A 17,036-nucleotide genomic window follows, 5' to 3' on the forward strand; every position below is an offset into this window, starting at 1 on the left:
ACAAGAAGAAGGCATCAAAATACGAGATATAACTTGTATACAAAACGAAGGAAAGCGGCGATCTCCGGACTGTACATGGTTGTCACTTCAAACTGTGGCAAAATAAGAGATCCTTTGATAAGGTTCACATCCTTTGACAGACATACTGCTTGCTGCCCACAAATCCGAGGTGACGGTCACTCGATTGGAGAAATGAATCTCGGTACAAGATTATCATATGATTTCCAGACGTTAACAAATATAGAACATTGTCAGATACAGCCTCCAATGCATAATGCCACTTCCCTTCTTCCTTGAACCGTTGCTTTTAGTCTCCTACTGGCAGAACCGCCTCACTCAGAGAATCGCAAGATGGTTTCAGCGAAGTAACGAGCAGTGAGTAAATCATCTGAGTCAGTCGATTGGGTCCAGCTGACGTTCCATAGGATGTTTGGCCCTCTAGAACAATTAATAGCAGCTATAGTCATTCTTGGTTTAGGTGAGTCAGTAAGTTTTAGATATGGCCTTCATTCATCGAAAGGATATAGCTTTGCAGCCCCCTCCTGCATTCTATCCTCAATTCTATGATTGGTCGCCTGCCAACGTATTGAATGACACAATTCCTAAAATCTCTACTTCCTTAAAACCGATTCCGTCAACGGGCAATTTCATTCTCGATAAGATCTTCGCTCATTTGCCAGATTGGGTGCAAATTAGCCCTGTCAATATAGCTTTGATTCTAACCTTTCTGAATATCGGTTTTCTGGTGATTGATGAACAAACCAAGACGAGGTTGAAAGAATCATGGGACTTATTTTGGCCTCCCTGGCAAGAACATCAAAGCTTCCGCATGTCTCAGGTCAGATCCAATGCCGAACAAGGGCAGGAAGCAGAAGTGAAAAGTGACAATAAAGCGACCGAGCCTGACGAGGCAAGAGTTGACAGGACCACTCCTGAGCCCTCAAGCTCACGATCCCAGCCGAAAGGGCCCGAAACCACCGGAGCTGCAAGCCGTAAATTGGAGGATGAAGGTAGACCTTCCAAGAAAGTCATAAGTCTTGATAAGGAAGTTGGTACCCAGAAACGGGAAGTCACGCCGACTCGAGATGTGAAATCCACTGATTCAAAGTGAGGTTGATTTTCTTTAATCACTTCTCTGAATTTGCAGGATCGCTCATTACTCCATATATGTACGTAGTCCCAAGGATAAAGGCAAGAGTCGTATGGACGGCGAACGACCCGGAGATGTCGGACCTACCACCAGAAGTATATCACAATCAGGGGATGCGAAATCTCAGCCAAAAGATCCAAAAGACACGTCCGCAAAGGAGAAGCCTGCTTCTAGCGGCTTGAAGAAGACAAGTGGCGATGATACAGATACTACTGCCGACAAATTGACTAATGCAGATGGAAATTCAACAAACAGTACAGATACAGATGATCCCTTAATGGCAGGAGATTATAGACCATTAAAATCGGTATTAAAAAAATCAAAGAAAAAACCTAAACAATCTAAAAATATTCATCATAATTTTTTTATGACAATGAGAGGATATCACCCTTCTTTGATTCCATTTCCTCATGGGTTTCATCCAAAACCCCATGAACCTAGAAACACTTTATGGTGGGATAACGTACCTAGAAATGCTGATCATATTATGGCTAATGTGAAAGTAGCTAAAGAGCCTGAGAGAGATGAGGATGCGTCGGAAAAGAAAGACAAAACTGAAAAAGGTAAAGATAAGTCGGAAGCTGGAAAGACGAAAGAAGTAAAGACAGATGAGAAAGAAGTTAAAGATGCTGAAGGGCAGAAGAGTCAGATTAAAAGTGGCGCTTCTAGTACAGATACAGCGAAAGAAAGAGAAAAAGAAAAGTTGAAGGCTCAAGCTGAAGCTAAGGCTCGAGCTCAGAAGGAAGCTGAAGCTAAAATGGCAAAATCCAGACAAATCGCTAGCCTCACAACTTCGTCATCAGATCAACTAATCACAATGCCTGTGGATCCTAAAGTGTGAGTATTGATTGATCTTGAAGGACTGGCTGACCGATCGTGAAACACACAGTCAAAAAGCTACTTATCTTAGTCAAGGGGTCTTATCAATCTTACTATACTCTCGTGAGTCAGTAATAAGCAATACGGCCAACAAGCAATTTGGTTGGTCATTGATGCTTTTTGACAGTTCATCCTCAGCTTGGTTTTTTACTACTTACTTTCTTCGCATGGCAGTATATTAATTCGCATAATCAATTGATCTTGTCCAAACAAGTCTTTGATCCACCTTCTGTCTCGTCCAGCTCCTCATCAGCAGATAATCCTCAATTGACAAGGCCACAAAATACAACGGATTCGATGTCAGCCAGGCTGGAGATGGCAAGAGGTGCTATCGCTCCGAGCGATAAAAAGGCAGCAATAAGAGGTAAGATTGAGGATCTAGGAATAATGATCAACAAGCTTCGATCAATCCCTTCGAAAGAATTGACACCAGAGTACAAAGACAAATTACAAAGAGCCCATCTTAAGCGTGAACAGCTGATTTCGGAAATAAATGCGGATCAATCTGAACCTGATGTTAAACCTCGTTCTGCCGAAAAGTCCAGAGCTGAGACCTTGGATCAAGTGGCAAGAGATACAACACGACTGAGTGTCGAAGACTTAGAGAAAAAAGCAAAAGATATGGATCAATATGTACTTCGAGCTCAAAGTTTACCTGATCCAACAGATGATCAAATAGCTAAATTAGCTAAAGTGGAAGAAAGAAGAAAAGAATTATGGAAACAAGTAAGGTTGATGAAGGGCAATGAACCGACTTCACTCCTACCGACTAACACTGACACATCCCAACCGACGGAGAAACTCGCAGAAACACAACAAGATCAAAAAGAACGTTCTGAAAGTAATGACCAAGTCAGCTTAGAGGATTTCGAGAATAAAGCTAAAGAATTGGATGAATACGTTATGAAAGCTCGTCAAATATCGAATTTGACAGAAAGTCAACAAGCTAAACTTGAGAAAGCCGATGAAAGGCGAAAGGCTCTATGGAAACAAGTGAGAATTGTGAAAGGGAATGAACCTTATTCATTTATGCCGGAGACCCATCAAAACACTAATTCTGATGAAAGGGTGAATGAGCTGAAAACGAAAATTAAGAATTTGGAACAGTACGTATTGAAGCATAGAGAGGTAGAAAGTCCATCCGAAGAACAGATACAAAAGATCAGGAGGGCAAAAGCGAGCCGAGAAGTTTTGAAAAAAGAGCTCACAGATCTAATTGACAGGCAGGCCGTGGGGAGTAGTGGAATGAGTATAGATGATAAAGAAGCTCTAAGTAAGCTGTAATAATACTCAAGCGGGAATGTCTGTTCAATCAAATTACCGTTTAGCGTTTCTGAGCAAAGTAAGGATGAATAAGGATGCATGCATAGAGGTACATATATTAATATAAGATGAAGTATACCCGAATAGAATGTCCTGAAAGAATGACTAATTTAAGGCCCAAAATGACAGATATATTCGTTGTGAGATGCGAACACTGAGGAATGAATGTGAAAATTGAATTACCGGATTTACTGATCTACCTTCAAGAGATGGTTCGCACTGTATGCACCGAATTATATAATGCCACCACTATATAGTTTTGATATTTCGGTAAATGTCTAAGCGTCGGCGAAGAATTTGAGGTCTCTGTGATTTCTTCTTCTACTTCCCGCGGTAGAGCAAGAGCCAGTAACAGTTACCGTTTTCGTAATCGTCACCACTCCACTTTGAGTAGCCGAAGCACTCGCCGAGATAGGAGTTGAAGAAATCGGTACCGAAGCAGATGAAGAAGGATTTGAGGAACCTCCCGGGAGAGTTAGATTGAAAGTAGAAATTGTAATTTGGGATCCACCACAAATTTGTGAAGTATTTCCTTTACAAGGTACGTTACATTGATCTTGAGGATAAGGTACACCACCACCATTTGTCCAATCATTTCCACACGTACAAGTTCTTCCCAATTCAATTCCAGCAATATTTTGTTTTTGAGCTTTACAATAATTTTTACACCATTCAATTGTCATTCCATCATAATTTATATATGCAGCTGATAAAGCATGTCCATTTCCACCTTCTCTTCTACATCCAATATATTGTGGATCAGTTATACCTGGATGATTAACTGTTGTTGCTGATGGATTTCTGAATAATTCTAATTTACCGTTACCTCCACAAGTTTTTGTTGAATCTCCTCCACATTTCGAATTACAATCTGAATCTGCGAAATGATATGCTGCTTTATCGACATCTGATCCACAAACACAGTAGGCTCCAGAAAGTAAACCGGAATATTGCATCCCCCATTCACCGCATGTACTTTGACATCTATCATATGACAATCCAATTAGTATTTGAGATCTATGATAGTGGAGAAGTATGCACTTACTTAGCTTGAGTCATAGCTGCATCGGAGTATTGGAAAGAATTAGTCAACGAAGTGGCTCCACCTATACACCCTTGTCTCGTCCATTGACCAGGAGGACTAGTAGTAGTATTCGTATATGATGGGCCGGAGTAAGTCAAAGATCCGTCGGTACCCTTTAAGCCATTCGGCACAGTTGGGCTGCCGACAGGAGGGTTGCAAGCTGGTTTTGGTCCAGAAGCCCCTAAAAACCCAATAGACAATGTCAGTCACGCAGATACACCTCAACGTAAATGTTGGATATACTGACAAGGTAAATTACATCCGGGGAGAGAGCTGATAGGTGCGAAATCTGCATAACTCTCTAAAACACCTCGCTGAGGTTGACAATTTTGAGCGGTTCCCAGATTCATTGACATGGCCAAAGTTGGACAAGCGGTCATAGTCCTATGTGCGGTCAATTACGTGCTCAGCCCGCGAATAGCCAACGAGTGTAAAAAGCAACCACTTACATTTCGCCAGTGAGACAAGCTGGATCATTCAAGGCTGCCTCCAGAACAGATGTATCCCAACCGTTGACCTGTTCAAGATGTCAGTCAAGCTAAATTCATTCACCAAGAAAAGACACCGCTACTCACGAAGTCTGAGTGTAAAGCATAACCCTGCAGGGAATCGTTGGAGGAATTAGCAAGCATTCTCATGTGAGGCTGCGAGACCATGAGCCTCCTCACCGTGGTGTCACCATTGGCCCAGATAAGATTACCCTTGAGCGGTACTCCATTCTTATAGGCGTACGTCTGCCAGGTATACTCAAGCATGATTCCCGGTAATCGTACAGGGTGACTAATCAATCGGTCTTAGCTGTGATCATCTCTCGGTTCAGGCGGGTGGCCGAAATGAGCTCACGATATAGGACAGACACCATATTGCAGGTTATTTGTGTATGCCATATGAGATCCATCAGATTTGTACAAGTTTACACCGTCCCAACTGAGCAATGATGGATGTTATAAGCGAAAAATCGATGAATTCCCTCAACATCTCAAACAACTCACCAAGTTGGGAATCGAACAGTAGTCACAAGACCTTGAGGACAATCAATATTGAAATTGAAATCTGGTCCAGCCTAATAAGCGGAAATCGATCATTGTTTAGCGAAGATGAACAGCCTCAAGACATACTACATCTGGACTTACAGTATCACCGTTTGGTGTAGAAAAGTGATCTTTCAAACAAATGAAATTTAGCGCGCCCGTAGGTAGACCTGTATCCGCATAATTCTTGGCATTCAGGTTACCAACCAACATTCTTAATCCAGGTGGGAATGCTCTAACTGGTTGATCTGGGTTCTATTGTCAAACGATGCGTGAAATCCGCTCAGCTTTGATCCGATTGTATTAGAAGTCAGATTCAAGTAATGATGACTCACATTTCTATGAAGGAAATAATAGAACCTTGTACCAGCTTTTAACGGTACAAAAGTACTATTTTCTTTCCAGAACAATTGAGGCATCCAATCTAAATCGACAATACTTCAGTTACAGTCATGAAAAGGCCAAAGCAGGTGAGTGACCTACAATTACTCTTGTCTGCTTGAACAGCAGCAGAGGAGCAAGAAGCCGAATTATATTGATCGTAATTATAGTTCGCACCAAAATTACTTCCACCGACGATACGGTGTAAGTGAGAAGCGACACCATTGGGAGCAACAACAGGATCGAGTCGTTCAGTGGCGAGTGGATATAGGTTATCCAAATGCCATGCTGCTAATCCCGGATCACTTGCAGCTGTTGCCCCACCAAGACAGTTGAGGATTGTGAACAGAGTAATAAAGGATCTCATCGTAGTGAAGATCTGTTTGTGATTTTGTTAATCGAGTAAGTGATGTGGATCAAGGTTAATTCGAAGGATATCTTGATTGTGAGTGGAAAAATACGTCGAAGAGTTGTTGAGAATGCGACCTATTTATACCTGAAAACGAGTTTATGACAATTGACCAACTACGCTGTATTGTATATTGTATAATACCAATGTTTTGGTTGACCGTGCCAGGAAGCCGAGATTTCTTTCGAATGAAGATGTCTAAGAACTACGGAGAGATGAGCCATTTCCTTCTGATTTAGTCTTTCAAACAACACCGAGAATAGACCGTTTGAATCTTTGGGATCAAATTAGAATTTTAAGCTATTGCCATCCCAAAAGTTTGCCTGACAAATGCTTCATCCGGTAGGATCCCATCGAGATTGCTTGATAAGGTTATGATTGGCTTACGTTTACAAAAGTGTCTCGTTCCTCAAGCCGCCGGCCGCACATTAAGATAAAGGTGATACATCCAGGCCCGAATGTAGGAGAAGGGACCTGGCTCCTTATAACGCACATAGAGACAATCCAGCAATTTTAGGAATATAAGCGAGCGAGGTGGATTTGGGATCGGGTGATTCGGATTCAGATCATGAATAGGCTCTGATTCATTAGTCATCAATTCGAACCTTAGAAGCTTGTTTATACCGTCCGTACCATGTATTGATTTTCTTGCCCATACTCAAGTTATCTTAACGAGTCCGTGTGACCCGTCCGTCTGATACAAATGAAAACCTAGAAAAGTCAATTAAGTGAAACCTCGTTGATATCAATTCCCATTCAGTTTCATAGATAAAGTTTAAGCTAAATAGACTCGCGTCTTATTTACCACTAATTGTATCATGAGGGTGGTGAACACTGAATCGAATCTTGTTCGACCGTATTCATTGTTGACAATTCCGCTGATACCCATCAGTTTAAGCATATTGGCTCCGCTCAACAGATGTGGTCTAGGTGACATGCTAAGATACATGTGTTGATAACTATTTAACTGAATATGAGTGTGAATGTGGCTAGTCGAGACAATTGACCGGCTATGCTAATATTGTTTGTATGTATGCTATTTTGGTGTGGTAGTTGCTAAACATGGACAGGTCTATAGGAGGGGGACCTAGGGTCGAGCGCCAAATCGTTGATTCATCGCCGCTCGTACGTTTGGCGCCGGAGCTGAACTCGGACCTGTATTACCGGGTCTATTGGGTTTCTGCAGAAGGAGGAGTAACCATGGTCAATTCGAATGTCATCAAGGACCAATGAACATGGTTCGCTGGCTCACCTTTTTCTTTTTTATAAACAAGGCATCTTCCGCTGTTCTTTGCGGAGGTGGAGGAGGGGGAGCTGGTCCCTTGGGCGCATGAGGCCGGGATTGAGGGTTGATTGACGCTTCAGTAGTCGTCGTTCGAGGTCGAGGTACTATTTGATTGTCGTGATCGCCATTTGCGACACCGTTCGTCTTTGGTACTGGTACGGCTATCGGCTTGGTTGACTTGGGATCGATAGGTGAAAAATTCTTATAGTCTGCATCGGGTCCGGGACCATTGGGCACGATCCTCTTCTTCTCATCCCCGATCGCGTCGACACTTGCTTTACGCTTGATTGTGTTGATTTCGGCAGCGAGTGCTTTCGGAGGTAAAAGGCTGTCAGGAGAAGCGGGTGCGGCGATTGAATGTGATTTCGAATCACCGTTTGACAAGCGCTCTTTCTTCTTCTTCTTCGGTGGTGGCGGGTCAAGTGCTTCCGGTCCGAAGGTGGATGAGGTGTACTATGAGCGGGTGAACAGGATTAGATCCAGCCTTGTACTGGCATATCATTCAACTCACATCTATGAGAAAGCCTCTTTCTCGAGCATCGCCAACAATGGTTTTCCACCTTTCATCGCTTCGTTCCAGCGTCGGACCGTTGCCGAAAACGAACAAAGAGCTCTTGGCACGAGTAAGAGCAACGTTCATACGTCTTGCGTCCTTCAAGAAACCAATCGTACGAAGGTTGGGTCCTGATCGCACACATGAAAGGATAATGATATCTTTCTCTTGACCTTGAAACCCGTCTACAGTGTTAAAGCTGAAACCTCATCGTTAAATATCGGTCTAACATCAAATCGGATTCAGGTTTACTCACTCTATAGTCTCGAGAATCGTCCCTCCGAAAGCTTCAGTGAACCTCCTCCTCAATTCCCATAGTTGCTCCTTGTACATCGAAATAACTCCAATCCTCATCGAAAGGTTGATCTTCATTCCATAATCCATATTGAGCCTCTTATAAAGATCAACAGCAGCTAAAGCTTCAGCAGTATTTTTAGTGGAAGTTCCGGCTTTTTCTTCGTGCCCGTTGACGTTGAAAAATCTGTATGGACCAAACACATTACGTTGATGCCATACCGCAGTTGTTTTCCTGGCCATATCAGGACCGTCTTTCAATTGACCATTATAGAACACTTTCGAAGGCAATTCGGATATAAAAGGGTGCATTCGATATTGGATGCTATCGATTCTGTCAGCTTTTACGCTCGCAGAATTGCTAGATATCTGCTTACCTCAACAGAGATACTTGAGAAGCCTTATTCTTGGTCATTCGGACGAACAACGATTCGTTATAGTGATATCTATCAGCTTCGACACTGAACGTCGTAGGCGGTAATTGATTGGGATCTATAATATTCTTCAGCAAATAATGCATCTTGCGGAGAGAAGAAACACTGACCTCCAACCATGATACACCGTTTACAACCATATTTCAGGGGTATCAAACAACTCATCTCTATAGCTTGAGCAGCTTCATCGATGATTACAGTTTCGAAAATATGAGCAGCAAGAGTATCTTGGCCAGCTCCAGAAAGGGTCGCACAGATTATATCAGCTTCGTTGAGTATCTGTTCTTTCGCAGCTCGTCTAGCTCCATCCAGATGTCTTGTAGCATCTCGAGCGGCATCCTTTGCTCTGGAAGCAGCTTGACCGAGTTGAGTACGCCTAGTAACTAAAGCATGGTAATCATTCTCGACTACTTTCCGCTTCTCTTCGTGATTCTGTACCAAGCGAAGTTGTTCCTGTTTATCCTTGATTTGCTGCTTGACACTATCTAATTCAGATTGTAACCTAGCATATTCACTTCCGCCATCCTTTCCATTTGTTTCCGCGTTGACTCGAGCTTCAACCAGACTATCAAGGGATACATCTTTGACGGCGATATTTACTGAAGAGTCAATTCCGATACGAACGATAGTAGGACTCAACCGGATTCCACTTGAGCTTGGTACACCTAGTATGAGACGTTTACAAACCTCGTCGATAGCTGCATTACTCGGTGCACAAACAAGAAGTTTGGGCTTCGGAGGTGGTCTACCATCAACGGACATCGGTGTTCGTCTTTCCGACATCCATTTTCCGACTAAGCCACTGATGGTTTTCGTTTTACCTGTACCAGGCGGACTATTGCATGCCATTCAAACATCAGTACGGGACGACGTAAACTAGCTTGAAAGACTGACCCTTGAATCAAAGCAAACCCTTTTACATGAGTGGCACCCAAGATAGCCTTCGCCTGCGGCTCATTGACATCATACGACTTCATGGCATCCTCGATATCGTCCAAAGCTAATCCAGGCATAGGTGCACTTCTGCCAGCAAGAGCATCTTGAAGAAGGGCTGATTCGTAATATGGCAAACCCTTCAGTGCTGCGAATTCTCGTATAGCGGTACTCAGCCTACTCATCACGGCCATTAGCCATGATCAATTTGATCGAGTAAAATACTTACGAAAGATGCTTTTTCAGTTGCCACTTAGACCTTCCGGACAATTCCCTCTGATCCATACTCGCCATGATTCTGACTTTGATAGCGATTTCCTTCGGTTTCCTCTTATATGCTTGCACTTTAGCGAAAATCGCATTGGAATTTCCAGGTTGTCGGAGAATCACCACATCAGTCTCGTTCGCAAAGAAGTCTCCAGCAGGCCCAGCGACAGTCAAATCAATCTCGATAAAATCATCTTCATATTGCCTTGAAGATACTTCGACTTGTACGGTTCCTTTCATTGACACGTTATCCTCTTTGATACATTGTGACCAGAGTTCTTGTAGGTAAAGGGGGAGCATAACTTGTTCGTATTGTAGGGCACTTCCAAAAGCGGTAGGAACATTCCTCATATTCGACAAAGTTGGAGCATATTTCTCCCCATGAGGAGCTGTCGAACCTTTGTGATCGGGGTTCCAAGATAAAACATACCGATACAGAGGGTTCAGATCAGGTTTCAATCTCATCTTGGTAGCATGAGCTTTGGCTCTCTTTTCTTCGTTCCGACGTAGCATATCCGATGTATCCGAGCCGATGATTTTGATTGACCGTTTCTCTACTGGTTTTATCTGAGGTAGAGGTTTTTGTTTGGCAACCAGATTGGACATTGCGCCTTTTTCGTCATCCGACGATTCCGATGCGCTTGATCCACTGTCTACGGGTTGGACCGTCTTCGCTCTAGGGCCAGTATATACCCCAAGACCTGATCCGAGCGCAGAAGGAGCAGGCAACTTGGGTACGATACCGCCAATCTCCCTCTTCCTCTCTTGGTTATGCTGTGACTTCATTTCTCGCATAAACTTAGAGGTGAAAGCTGAAGTGGTTTTAGGTACGGCTCTGTGGGTAAGATCCACATGGATCTTGTTGGACGGGATTTGAGGCCTGGCAGAAGTTGACAATTGCCCTGGTAGCCTAGGCTTAACTGCCGTCGTGGGTTTACCATCTTTTGCGGTGATCTTGGCACGCTTCTCGATAATATCCAAATCAGTGGAAGACAAGTTATCGAGGAAGTCGTCATCGAAGTCATCCACGTCAATGACCTTTGGTGGTGGACCGCTAGGTTTAGCTTTCTCCTTCGCCGGAGGAGTTTTGCCCGAAGCTTTCATCATTTCTTCGAAGGCATTTCGGACGGTAGGCTTGGATTTGATCCTCTCAGGTTCATGCGTTGATGTGCCGGATACCTGCTTGACGAATTGGATCTCATCTTGATCGGTTAGATTGAATCCAATCAACAATTCGGATAATTCGGAGAGACGATCATCTGTGAGTCTACTGGTATAACTTTTCGAGGATTTGCGACAGAATTTATCTATCTCTTGCAGAGTCCGCTCAAGGACAGGGTTCTTCGAAAGATCGGGAACAGAACGGGATATTCGATCGAGAATAGTTTTGATAAGTTGATGCGTTTGGAAAAGGGTTTCAACACTGCATGGTGCAAATCAGTATGCCTCATGTCTGCCTGAGGCAAGGTATTACACTTACTCGGTAAGTCTCAGCCATAATATCAAATCCGTCAAAACCATCTCCAGCTGTCTTGCCATTTTCTTCCCTACAGATGTAACTTTGACAGGGGATTCGAGCACATCCTCAAAACTCCTGTTCCCACTTTGTCCTAGAACGGCTCCTTCGAACGCTCTGATATGGTCAGTCATCTGTCTACCGAAGATCAAAGCGTCTCGCATCCAATCAACCATGACTTCGTTCTCAAACAGCGGTGCCCAGTCTAAAGTCCGCTTGAAGATTAACGCGAGAGATGTAGTCATAAGATGCCATAACTCTTCTATACGTTTGGCCATGCCTTTCCCGTCCGCGAAAGATGTGAGAAATTGTGTGGTCTGTAGCAGAGCTTCTGAGGATGCTGAGCCTGTACATAAGGCTTCGAGTACGTCGTGGAAACATCTTACAAGCCATTTCGCCAAGGAGCATGATTCGGGTGTGTAGGTCGCTGTTTGAATAAAGGTTCGCAAAAATTCGGTAAGACCATCCATGGTCATATCAGGGTGATTCTGTAATAGAGCTCGGAAACAGTCTGCTCGATCATCCACATCTTCGTAAGTTTGTTGAATAAGGGTAATGATGGGTGTGTGGACCTCGTCGTCGGGCGAAAGAAGCAACATTGTGACTGCTTTGGGTACACCAGGCTGATTCCAAAGTGACTTGACATATTCTGGGTCTAGGCCCATTGCTAATGATTCAATAGCTCGAGGAAATGCTTCTCGACTTCCCTTGATAGTCGAGTTGACCGAACGAATTGTATCAACCCATTCTTCTTTCTTAACTACTTCTTCCAGTCCTTCATATTTCCATGAATTCTGCCTATCTATGACTTCTAAATGAGAGAAAGGCGCCATAGATCTGATTATTATCGCCGCTCCTACTACATCGCTCGGCGACAGAGCCTCATACGCCATATTCCACAACTCCTTATTGATGCAAGCATGAGGCAAACGCTCAACACGTACAGCTGCTGCAACGTCCCCTTTGTTCCTCTTTTTCCGTTGCAATCTTTTCTTTTCAGCATGCGACATTGTTGCCATCGCAAGAACGCTTTGGACTGTTGATTCTCCATCAGCGGAGAAGAAGGTAACGAGAAGATCACTAGCCCTGGAACGGGCTTGGGACCATATTGGAAGGGGATAATCTTTGTGCCGTAGAGCCACCGTAGTGATGAAGTGGGCGTGCAGATCTAGGGTAGAGTTGAGTGTGATCACCATCGTGACGTCTTCGGACGATATTGCTTGGTGCACTGCTATCAAAGACTAGTCACACAATATCAGCGACTCGGGACGTTTTAACACGAACCAGGAACGATGGACCTACTTCAAAGCCAGCAGTTGCAGCGGCCGCTCGTAGACTTCCAGCAAGCCGAGTATGCTGCATCTCTTGAAATGTAAAATTCATGGCAAGTGCAAGGGCCTCGGAGAAACCGCTTGTCTTCTTGCCATCCGTAATGACGATGTCGCCTTTTTCGAGATCGACTAACGACACCAGGAAATTCCTTATCCAATCGAGGGATTCGGAGCTTTCGCTGCTTTTGCCTTTACCTTTATCTAATTTTTCTGACCATTCCGGTAAAATGGCGTTCATGTCAGCCGGGCTGTCTTGATAACGGGTTTCGATCAAGTATTGAAAAGCGGGATTCGACCGAATTTCTGAGAACAGGGTGTGCGGACGATCAGGCGAGGTGTCAAATGACCATATATGTTGATTTGGGCATATATTCAGCAGAGTGGAAAAACAGGATAAGACTTCAGGAAAATCTATGAATAGGTCAGGCAATGGTAGGAACAGCAAGATGAGCATCAATATACTCACATGGCACGTCACTGCCAAGCAAAGCACTGAGAGCGGACATCAATCCCCTATTCTTTCTTCCTTTTGGATCCTCCTCAAGTTGACCACCCAATAGACCTTTCTCTACAGTCTCCGTGTTCAGTACTCCTGCCGTTAATATTGCGCTCACGGCAACCCAACGGTCCTTTCCATCAATCTGAACATCATCGCTGTACAGACTCTGTATCTCCTGACCTATTCCAAGTGAGCACCATTCGTCGAAAGGTAATGATCGTCGGGAAGATGATGCAAGTTGTGATATAGCCCATTTGCGTCGGACTTCGATTGGTGAGGATAGCAGGTGGACAAGAAGAGTTGATACACCTGAGGAAGTGATTGCAGATGTCACTGCTGAGGAAGCTATAGCTTTATCTAAGGATGAGGACAATTCGGCGCTGTTGAGCCCCTTTTCTGGGTCGATCAGGGATGGTTCGCTTAACAGGAGCTGAAGCATGGGGCGGGTGAGAGTATACAGTTCTGGAGTAGAAGAGAAAGAAGTGGTGCCGTACGCTGTTTTGGAAGCTTCTTTGATTTGATTAAGGATGAGAGTAGATTGCCATTTATCCACAGCCGCAAAAAAGTTAACTCTGACTTGTGAAGGCCATTTTGACAAATACCTAATAAGGTATCGTTAGCGATTTGAAAGCCGACCATTTCGTCTGCGAGATAGCTTACTTGGATCCGAGTTTACGTCTAGCTCCTCCAAAAGCCCTCGCGCAACCTTCACAACTCAATAAGACTTCTTCCAATCTATCAACCCATGCTTTTGAAGTACCTTGTCGTTGAAAAGCGAATAAAAAGATTAGATATGTTGCTGATTCTTTATGCAGAGCCGACTTGGCTTTTTTGCAATACCAGTGAGTCTCTTTGTCGACTTTAGATGTTGAGCTTGATGACGAAGCTGTACTGGAAGGTACAAGGTAACGGTAGACTGGTAATAAGTCGCTATCTGAAGGTTTCTCTTGACTAGACGCTCGCGATTTAAGGACTGCACCCACCTCTTTGGCGAGGATTGGGTCATCGGACATTCTTTCGCGTAATCATCCGAAACACGATTGATGTGAGCCTACGTATAGTAGTGGTATTGGTGTTGTCCAGCTGGAATACCTGATCAAGTATGCTTGTCGTCAAGGAAGGAAGAGGAAATCAACGATCTTCATCATGGTAAAGTTGAATCTCATTTTCAAAATAACGGTAATCTCCGTCGGAAGTAAATACCTTAAGCGAACAAATTCAAGCTCATTCAAGATCAAGATACATTCCACCTTTTACATTAACAAACGATATATAAGGTAAGTGCTGCTGGGGTACACCTCTAATTGGACAGGTATGTATTCCAAATGAGGATCTGAACTTATTACGTGACCTATAATATCATTTCAAGAGTTTGAAAGCCTAATTCAGGACAGTTCGACCATTTCAAATCGATCTGGCTATAAGTCACCTTCGAACTACTCGACGAAAAATAGCCGAGTGATGTTCAAAGGTCTCCCAATGGAAGGCTGATCGTCAAAATACTTGCCCAAGGAGGCATATGACTATGAACCAAGCCGTTCGAATAGCTCCTTGGAAATCTGAATGGAATTTGTCGATCGAATTCTGACTAGACTAGACGATATTCCAATTTAGTCCAAATTGTGTTCATATCAGGATCATCCTGAAATTATGTCGATCCTAACTATGGTATATATACTATTCTTAAACACTGTGCAACTTCCTATTCTTCACTTCACTTTTGATTTTCGTTTATAACTACAGCTTGATTTTCAGATTTTCAAACTTTTTACATTCACTTCGCTATTTTACTTTAACATTTTTCTAGCCGGGTGCTCCGATTTTTTTTTATATTACATTTACAGCTTTTCTCTTCGACAGAGCACTCGTTCAATTACCTATTCATAAATTATACTTTTCTTTCGATTTTATCGATTTTTCCCATTTAAACATTTAAAATACTAAACAAAAACAACATAGAACAATATGTTTACTTTAACTTCTACTGTTATTCTCTTTTCTATCCTTTCCTCTTTCGTCAGAGCGGCTCCCTTACCTATGCCAGCTGTCAAACAATCCGAACAACTTGCTTCGAGATTTTATAATCACCCTGATAGTAATGCTCATCACACTCCTTGTTGGCAAAATGGCTTACAAGGTACCTTGAAGGACGATATTTGTGTACTTGTAAGTTCACATCAATTCCACTTTGTTGACCAAGTTATTATACTTATTCTATCTTGAAGGCGGCCCTCAATGTGGACAACAATCGACATGTTCCATCTCATCGGTCCATTCATGCGCAAGGCCAACCATGTAATCTCAATGGTCAACCGGGAATCTGGCGAGATGCTACATGTGTACTCGTCAGTCATAATCTCACATCTTTGTCCTCAGAATTATTAGCTCATCCATAATTATAGGCCAACCTCGATCTTAGTCTCAATAAGAAAGATTTCATCCCTTTCCAAGGTGGTCAAGAATGCTGGATAAACGATAGAAGAGGATACTACGATCAAAATGGACTTTGTGATCTAGTTGATCTAAATCTTATTGCAGATGTTGATAATGGTCATACTTTCTTCGACAATGGTCTTCCCAACGGAGTACCAATCCGCAGTGAGGCTCCATGCTGGGTCAATGGTCAACCTGGATTCTGGCAGAATGATTTCTGTGTTCTGGTGAGCTTTCGTTGACAGACTCAAGTAAGACACTCAAGCTCATGGCTCAATCTTCAGTCCGAGCTCAATGTCTCCAAGAGAAACAGCCATGGTACCGGTATTGTAGGTGACGTACTTGTAAGCCACCACTCTCTTTACTCTTGTGTTTGGTCTTCTTCTGACAAATATATACCAACAGGACACCCTTACCGGATATGAGGATTGCTATAATTGCGGACCCGGTCCTACCCGTCATGCAGTCCTTCCGACAGACGACATCGTAGACGGTGAGGCTCTTGTTGACGTTGATCATATCAATCAAGCTCAATACAAGAGAAATGGCTTATTGCACAATGCACCAGATGGAAACGAAGTAGATGGAGGAGTTCGAACACTTACTCAATTACTCGATCATTCCATAAATAAACGTGATTTAAGTGTAAACGAATTACCTATAATCGACGAATCAGAAGGTACATCAAAATATAACTATAATCCTAATGGATCCATTCAATCTGAATCAACTTCTGGGGTAATAGCTGATCTAGAAGCTCAATTAAATGTTGATGAAGGTGATGAACCTTATTATGGTCCTAACTCATTATATAAAAACAAGAATAATATCTTAAATTTGAAAAGGGATTTATTAAATAATGGTAATTTACTTTCAAGTTTCAAAGCGAATCAAAATTATCCAGAATTCATTAGAAAACCAAATGGTGAGATTATACCTATTGGACAGACCTCAAATATTATAGCAGAAGTAAAAGCCGCTGTGAATTTGAATAATGATAACGAATATATTACAAGTGGTCCTTATAGTCATAATGGTTTACTAGGTAGAGATCTTGGTGGTTTATCCGGTGTAAATGGATTAGGATTAAACAAGGATGGGAAATTTCCTCAAGGTTCAGATGTTGTTCCTCAACTAGGTGATTTACTTGGTGCTGGAAAAGGTAAAGATATTCTTGGTGGATTAGGTGAAGGTACAAATGGTTTAAATCGTGTCTTATAGTCATTTAAGAAAT

At 42.9% G+C, this 17,036-nt stretch overlaps 4 protein-coding genes across 4 annotated transcripts; 2 read left to right on the forward strand and 2 right to left on the reverse strand.

The window, feature by feature from the left end:
• Positions 1 to 274: 274 nt before the first annotated feature.
• Positions 275 to 3,313, forward strand: I206_102913 (uncharacterized protein; the record flags this gene model as incomplete). The annotated part of the gene is made up of 6 exons (XM_019155014.1): positions 275 to 375; positions 426 to 478; positions 528 to 1,107; positions 1,178 to 1,987; positions 2,040 to 2,092; positions 2,157 to 3,313. The coding sequence occupies 6 exons, from the start codon at positions 275 to 277 to the stop codon at positions 3,311 to 3,313; spliced, it is 2,754 nt and encodes a 917-aa protein (XP_019012417.1).
• A 317-nt stretch (positions 3,314 to 3,630) lies between these two features.
• On the reverse strand, positions 3,631 to 6,215 carry I206_102914 (uncharacterized protein; the record flags this gene model as incomplete). The annotated part of the gene is made up of 11 exons (XM_019155015.1): positions 3,631 to 4,336; positions 4,398 to 4,617; positions 4,684 to 4,820; positions 4,886 to 4,953; positions 5,012 to 5,035; positions 5,105 to 5,216; positions 5,280 to 5,363; positions 5,429 to 5,499; positions 5,570 to 5,722; positions 5,803 to 5,891; positions 5,951 to 6,215. The coding sequence occupies 11 exons, from the start codon at positions 6,213 to 6,215 to the stop codon at positions 3,631 to 3,633; spliced, it is 1,929 nt and encodes a 642-aa protein (XP_019012418.1).
• Positions 6,216 to 7,344: 1,129 nt separating this feature from the next.
• I206_102915 (uncharacterized protein) lies at positions 7,345 to 14,382 on the reverse strand (the record flags this gene model as incomplete). Its single annotated transcript, XM_019155016.2, has 12 exons — positions 7,345 to 7,437; positions 7,510 to 7,995; positions 8,054 to 8,294; positions 8,352 to 8,714; positions 8,767 to 8,881; positions 8,934 to 9,658; positions 9,718 to 9,933; positions 9,986 to 11,446; positions 11,504 to 12,780; positions 12,842 to 13,281; positions 13,337 to 13,971; positions 14,030 to 14,382. 12 exons carry the CDS (start codon positions 14,380 to 14,382, stop codon positions 7,345 to 7,347), a joined length of 6,405 nt encoding a protein of 2,134 aa, XP_019012419.2.
• A 952-nt stretch (positions 14,383 to 15,334) lies between these two features.
• I206_102916 (uncharacterized protein) lies at positions 15,335 to 17,023 on the forward strand (the record flags this gene model as incomplete). The annotated part of the gene is made up of 5 exons (XM_019155017.1): positions 15,335 to 15,535; positions 15,595 to 15,714; positions 15,772 to 16,029; positions 16,087 to 16,146; positions 16,208 to 17,023. 5 exons carry the CDS (start codon positions 15,335 to 15,337, stop codon positions 17,021 to 17,023), a joined length of 1,455 nt encoding a protein of 484 aa, XP_019012420.1.
• Between the last annotated feature and the right edge of the window lie 13 nt (positions 17,024 to 17,036).

Source organism: Kwoniella pini, chromosome 3 (assembly GCF_000512605.2).
Source record: "Kwoniella pini CBS 10737 chromosome 3, complete sequence".
NCBI classification, from domain to species: domain Eukaryota; kingdom Fungi; phylum Basidiomycota; class Tremellomycetes; order Tremellales; family Cryptococcaceae; genus Kwoniella; species Kwoniella pini.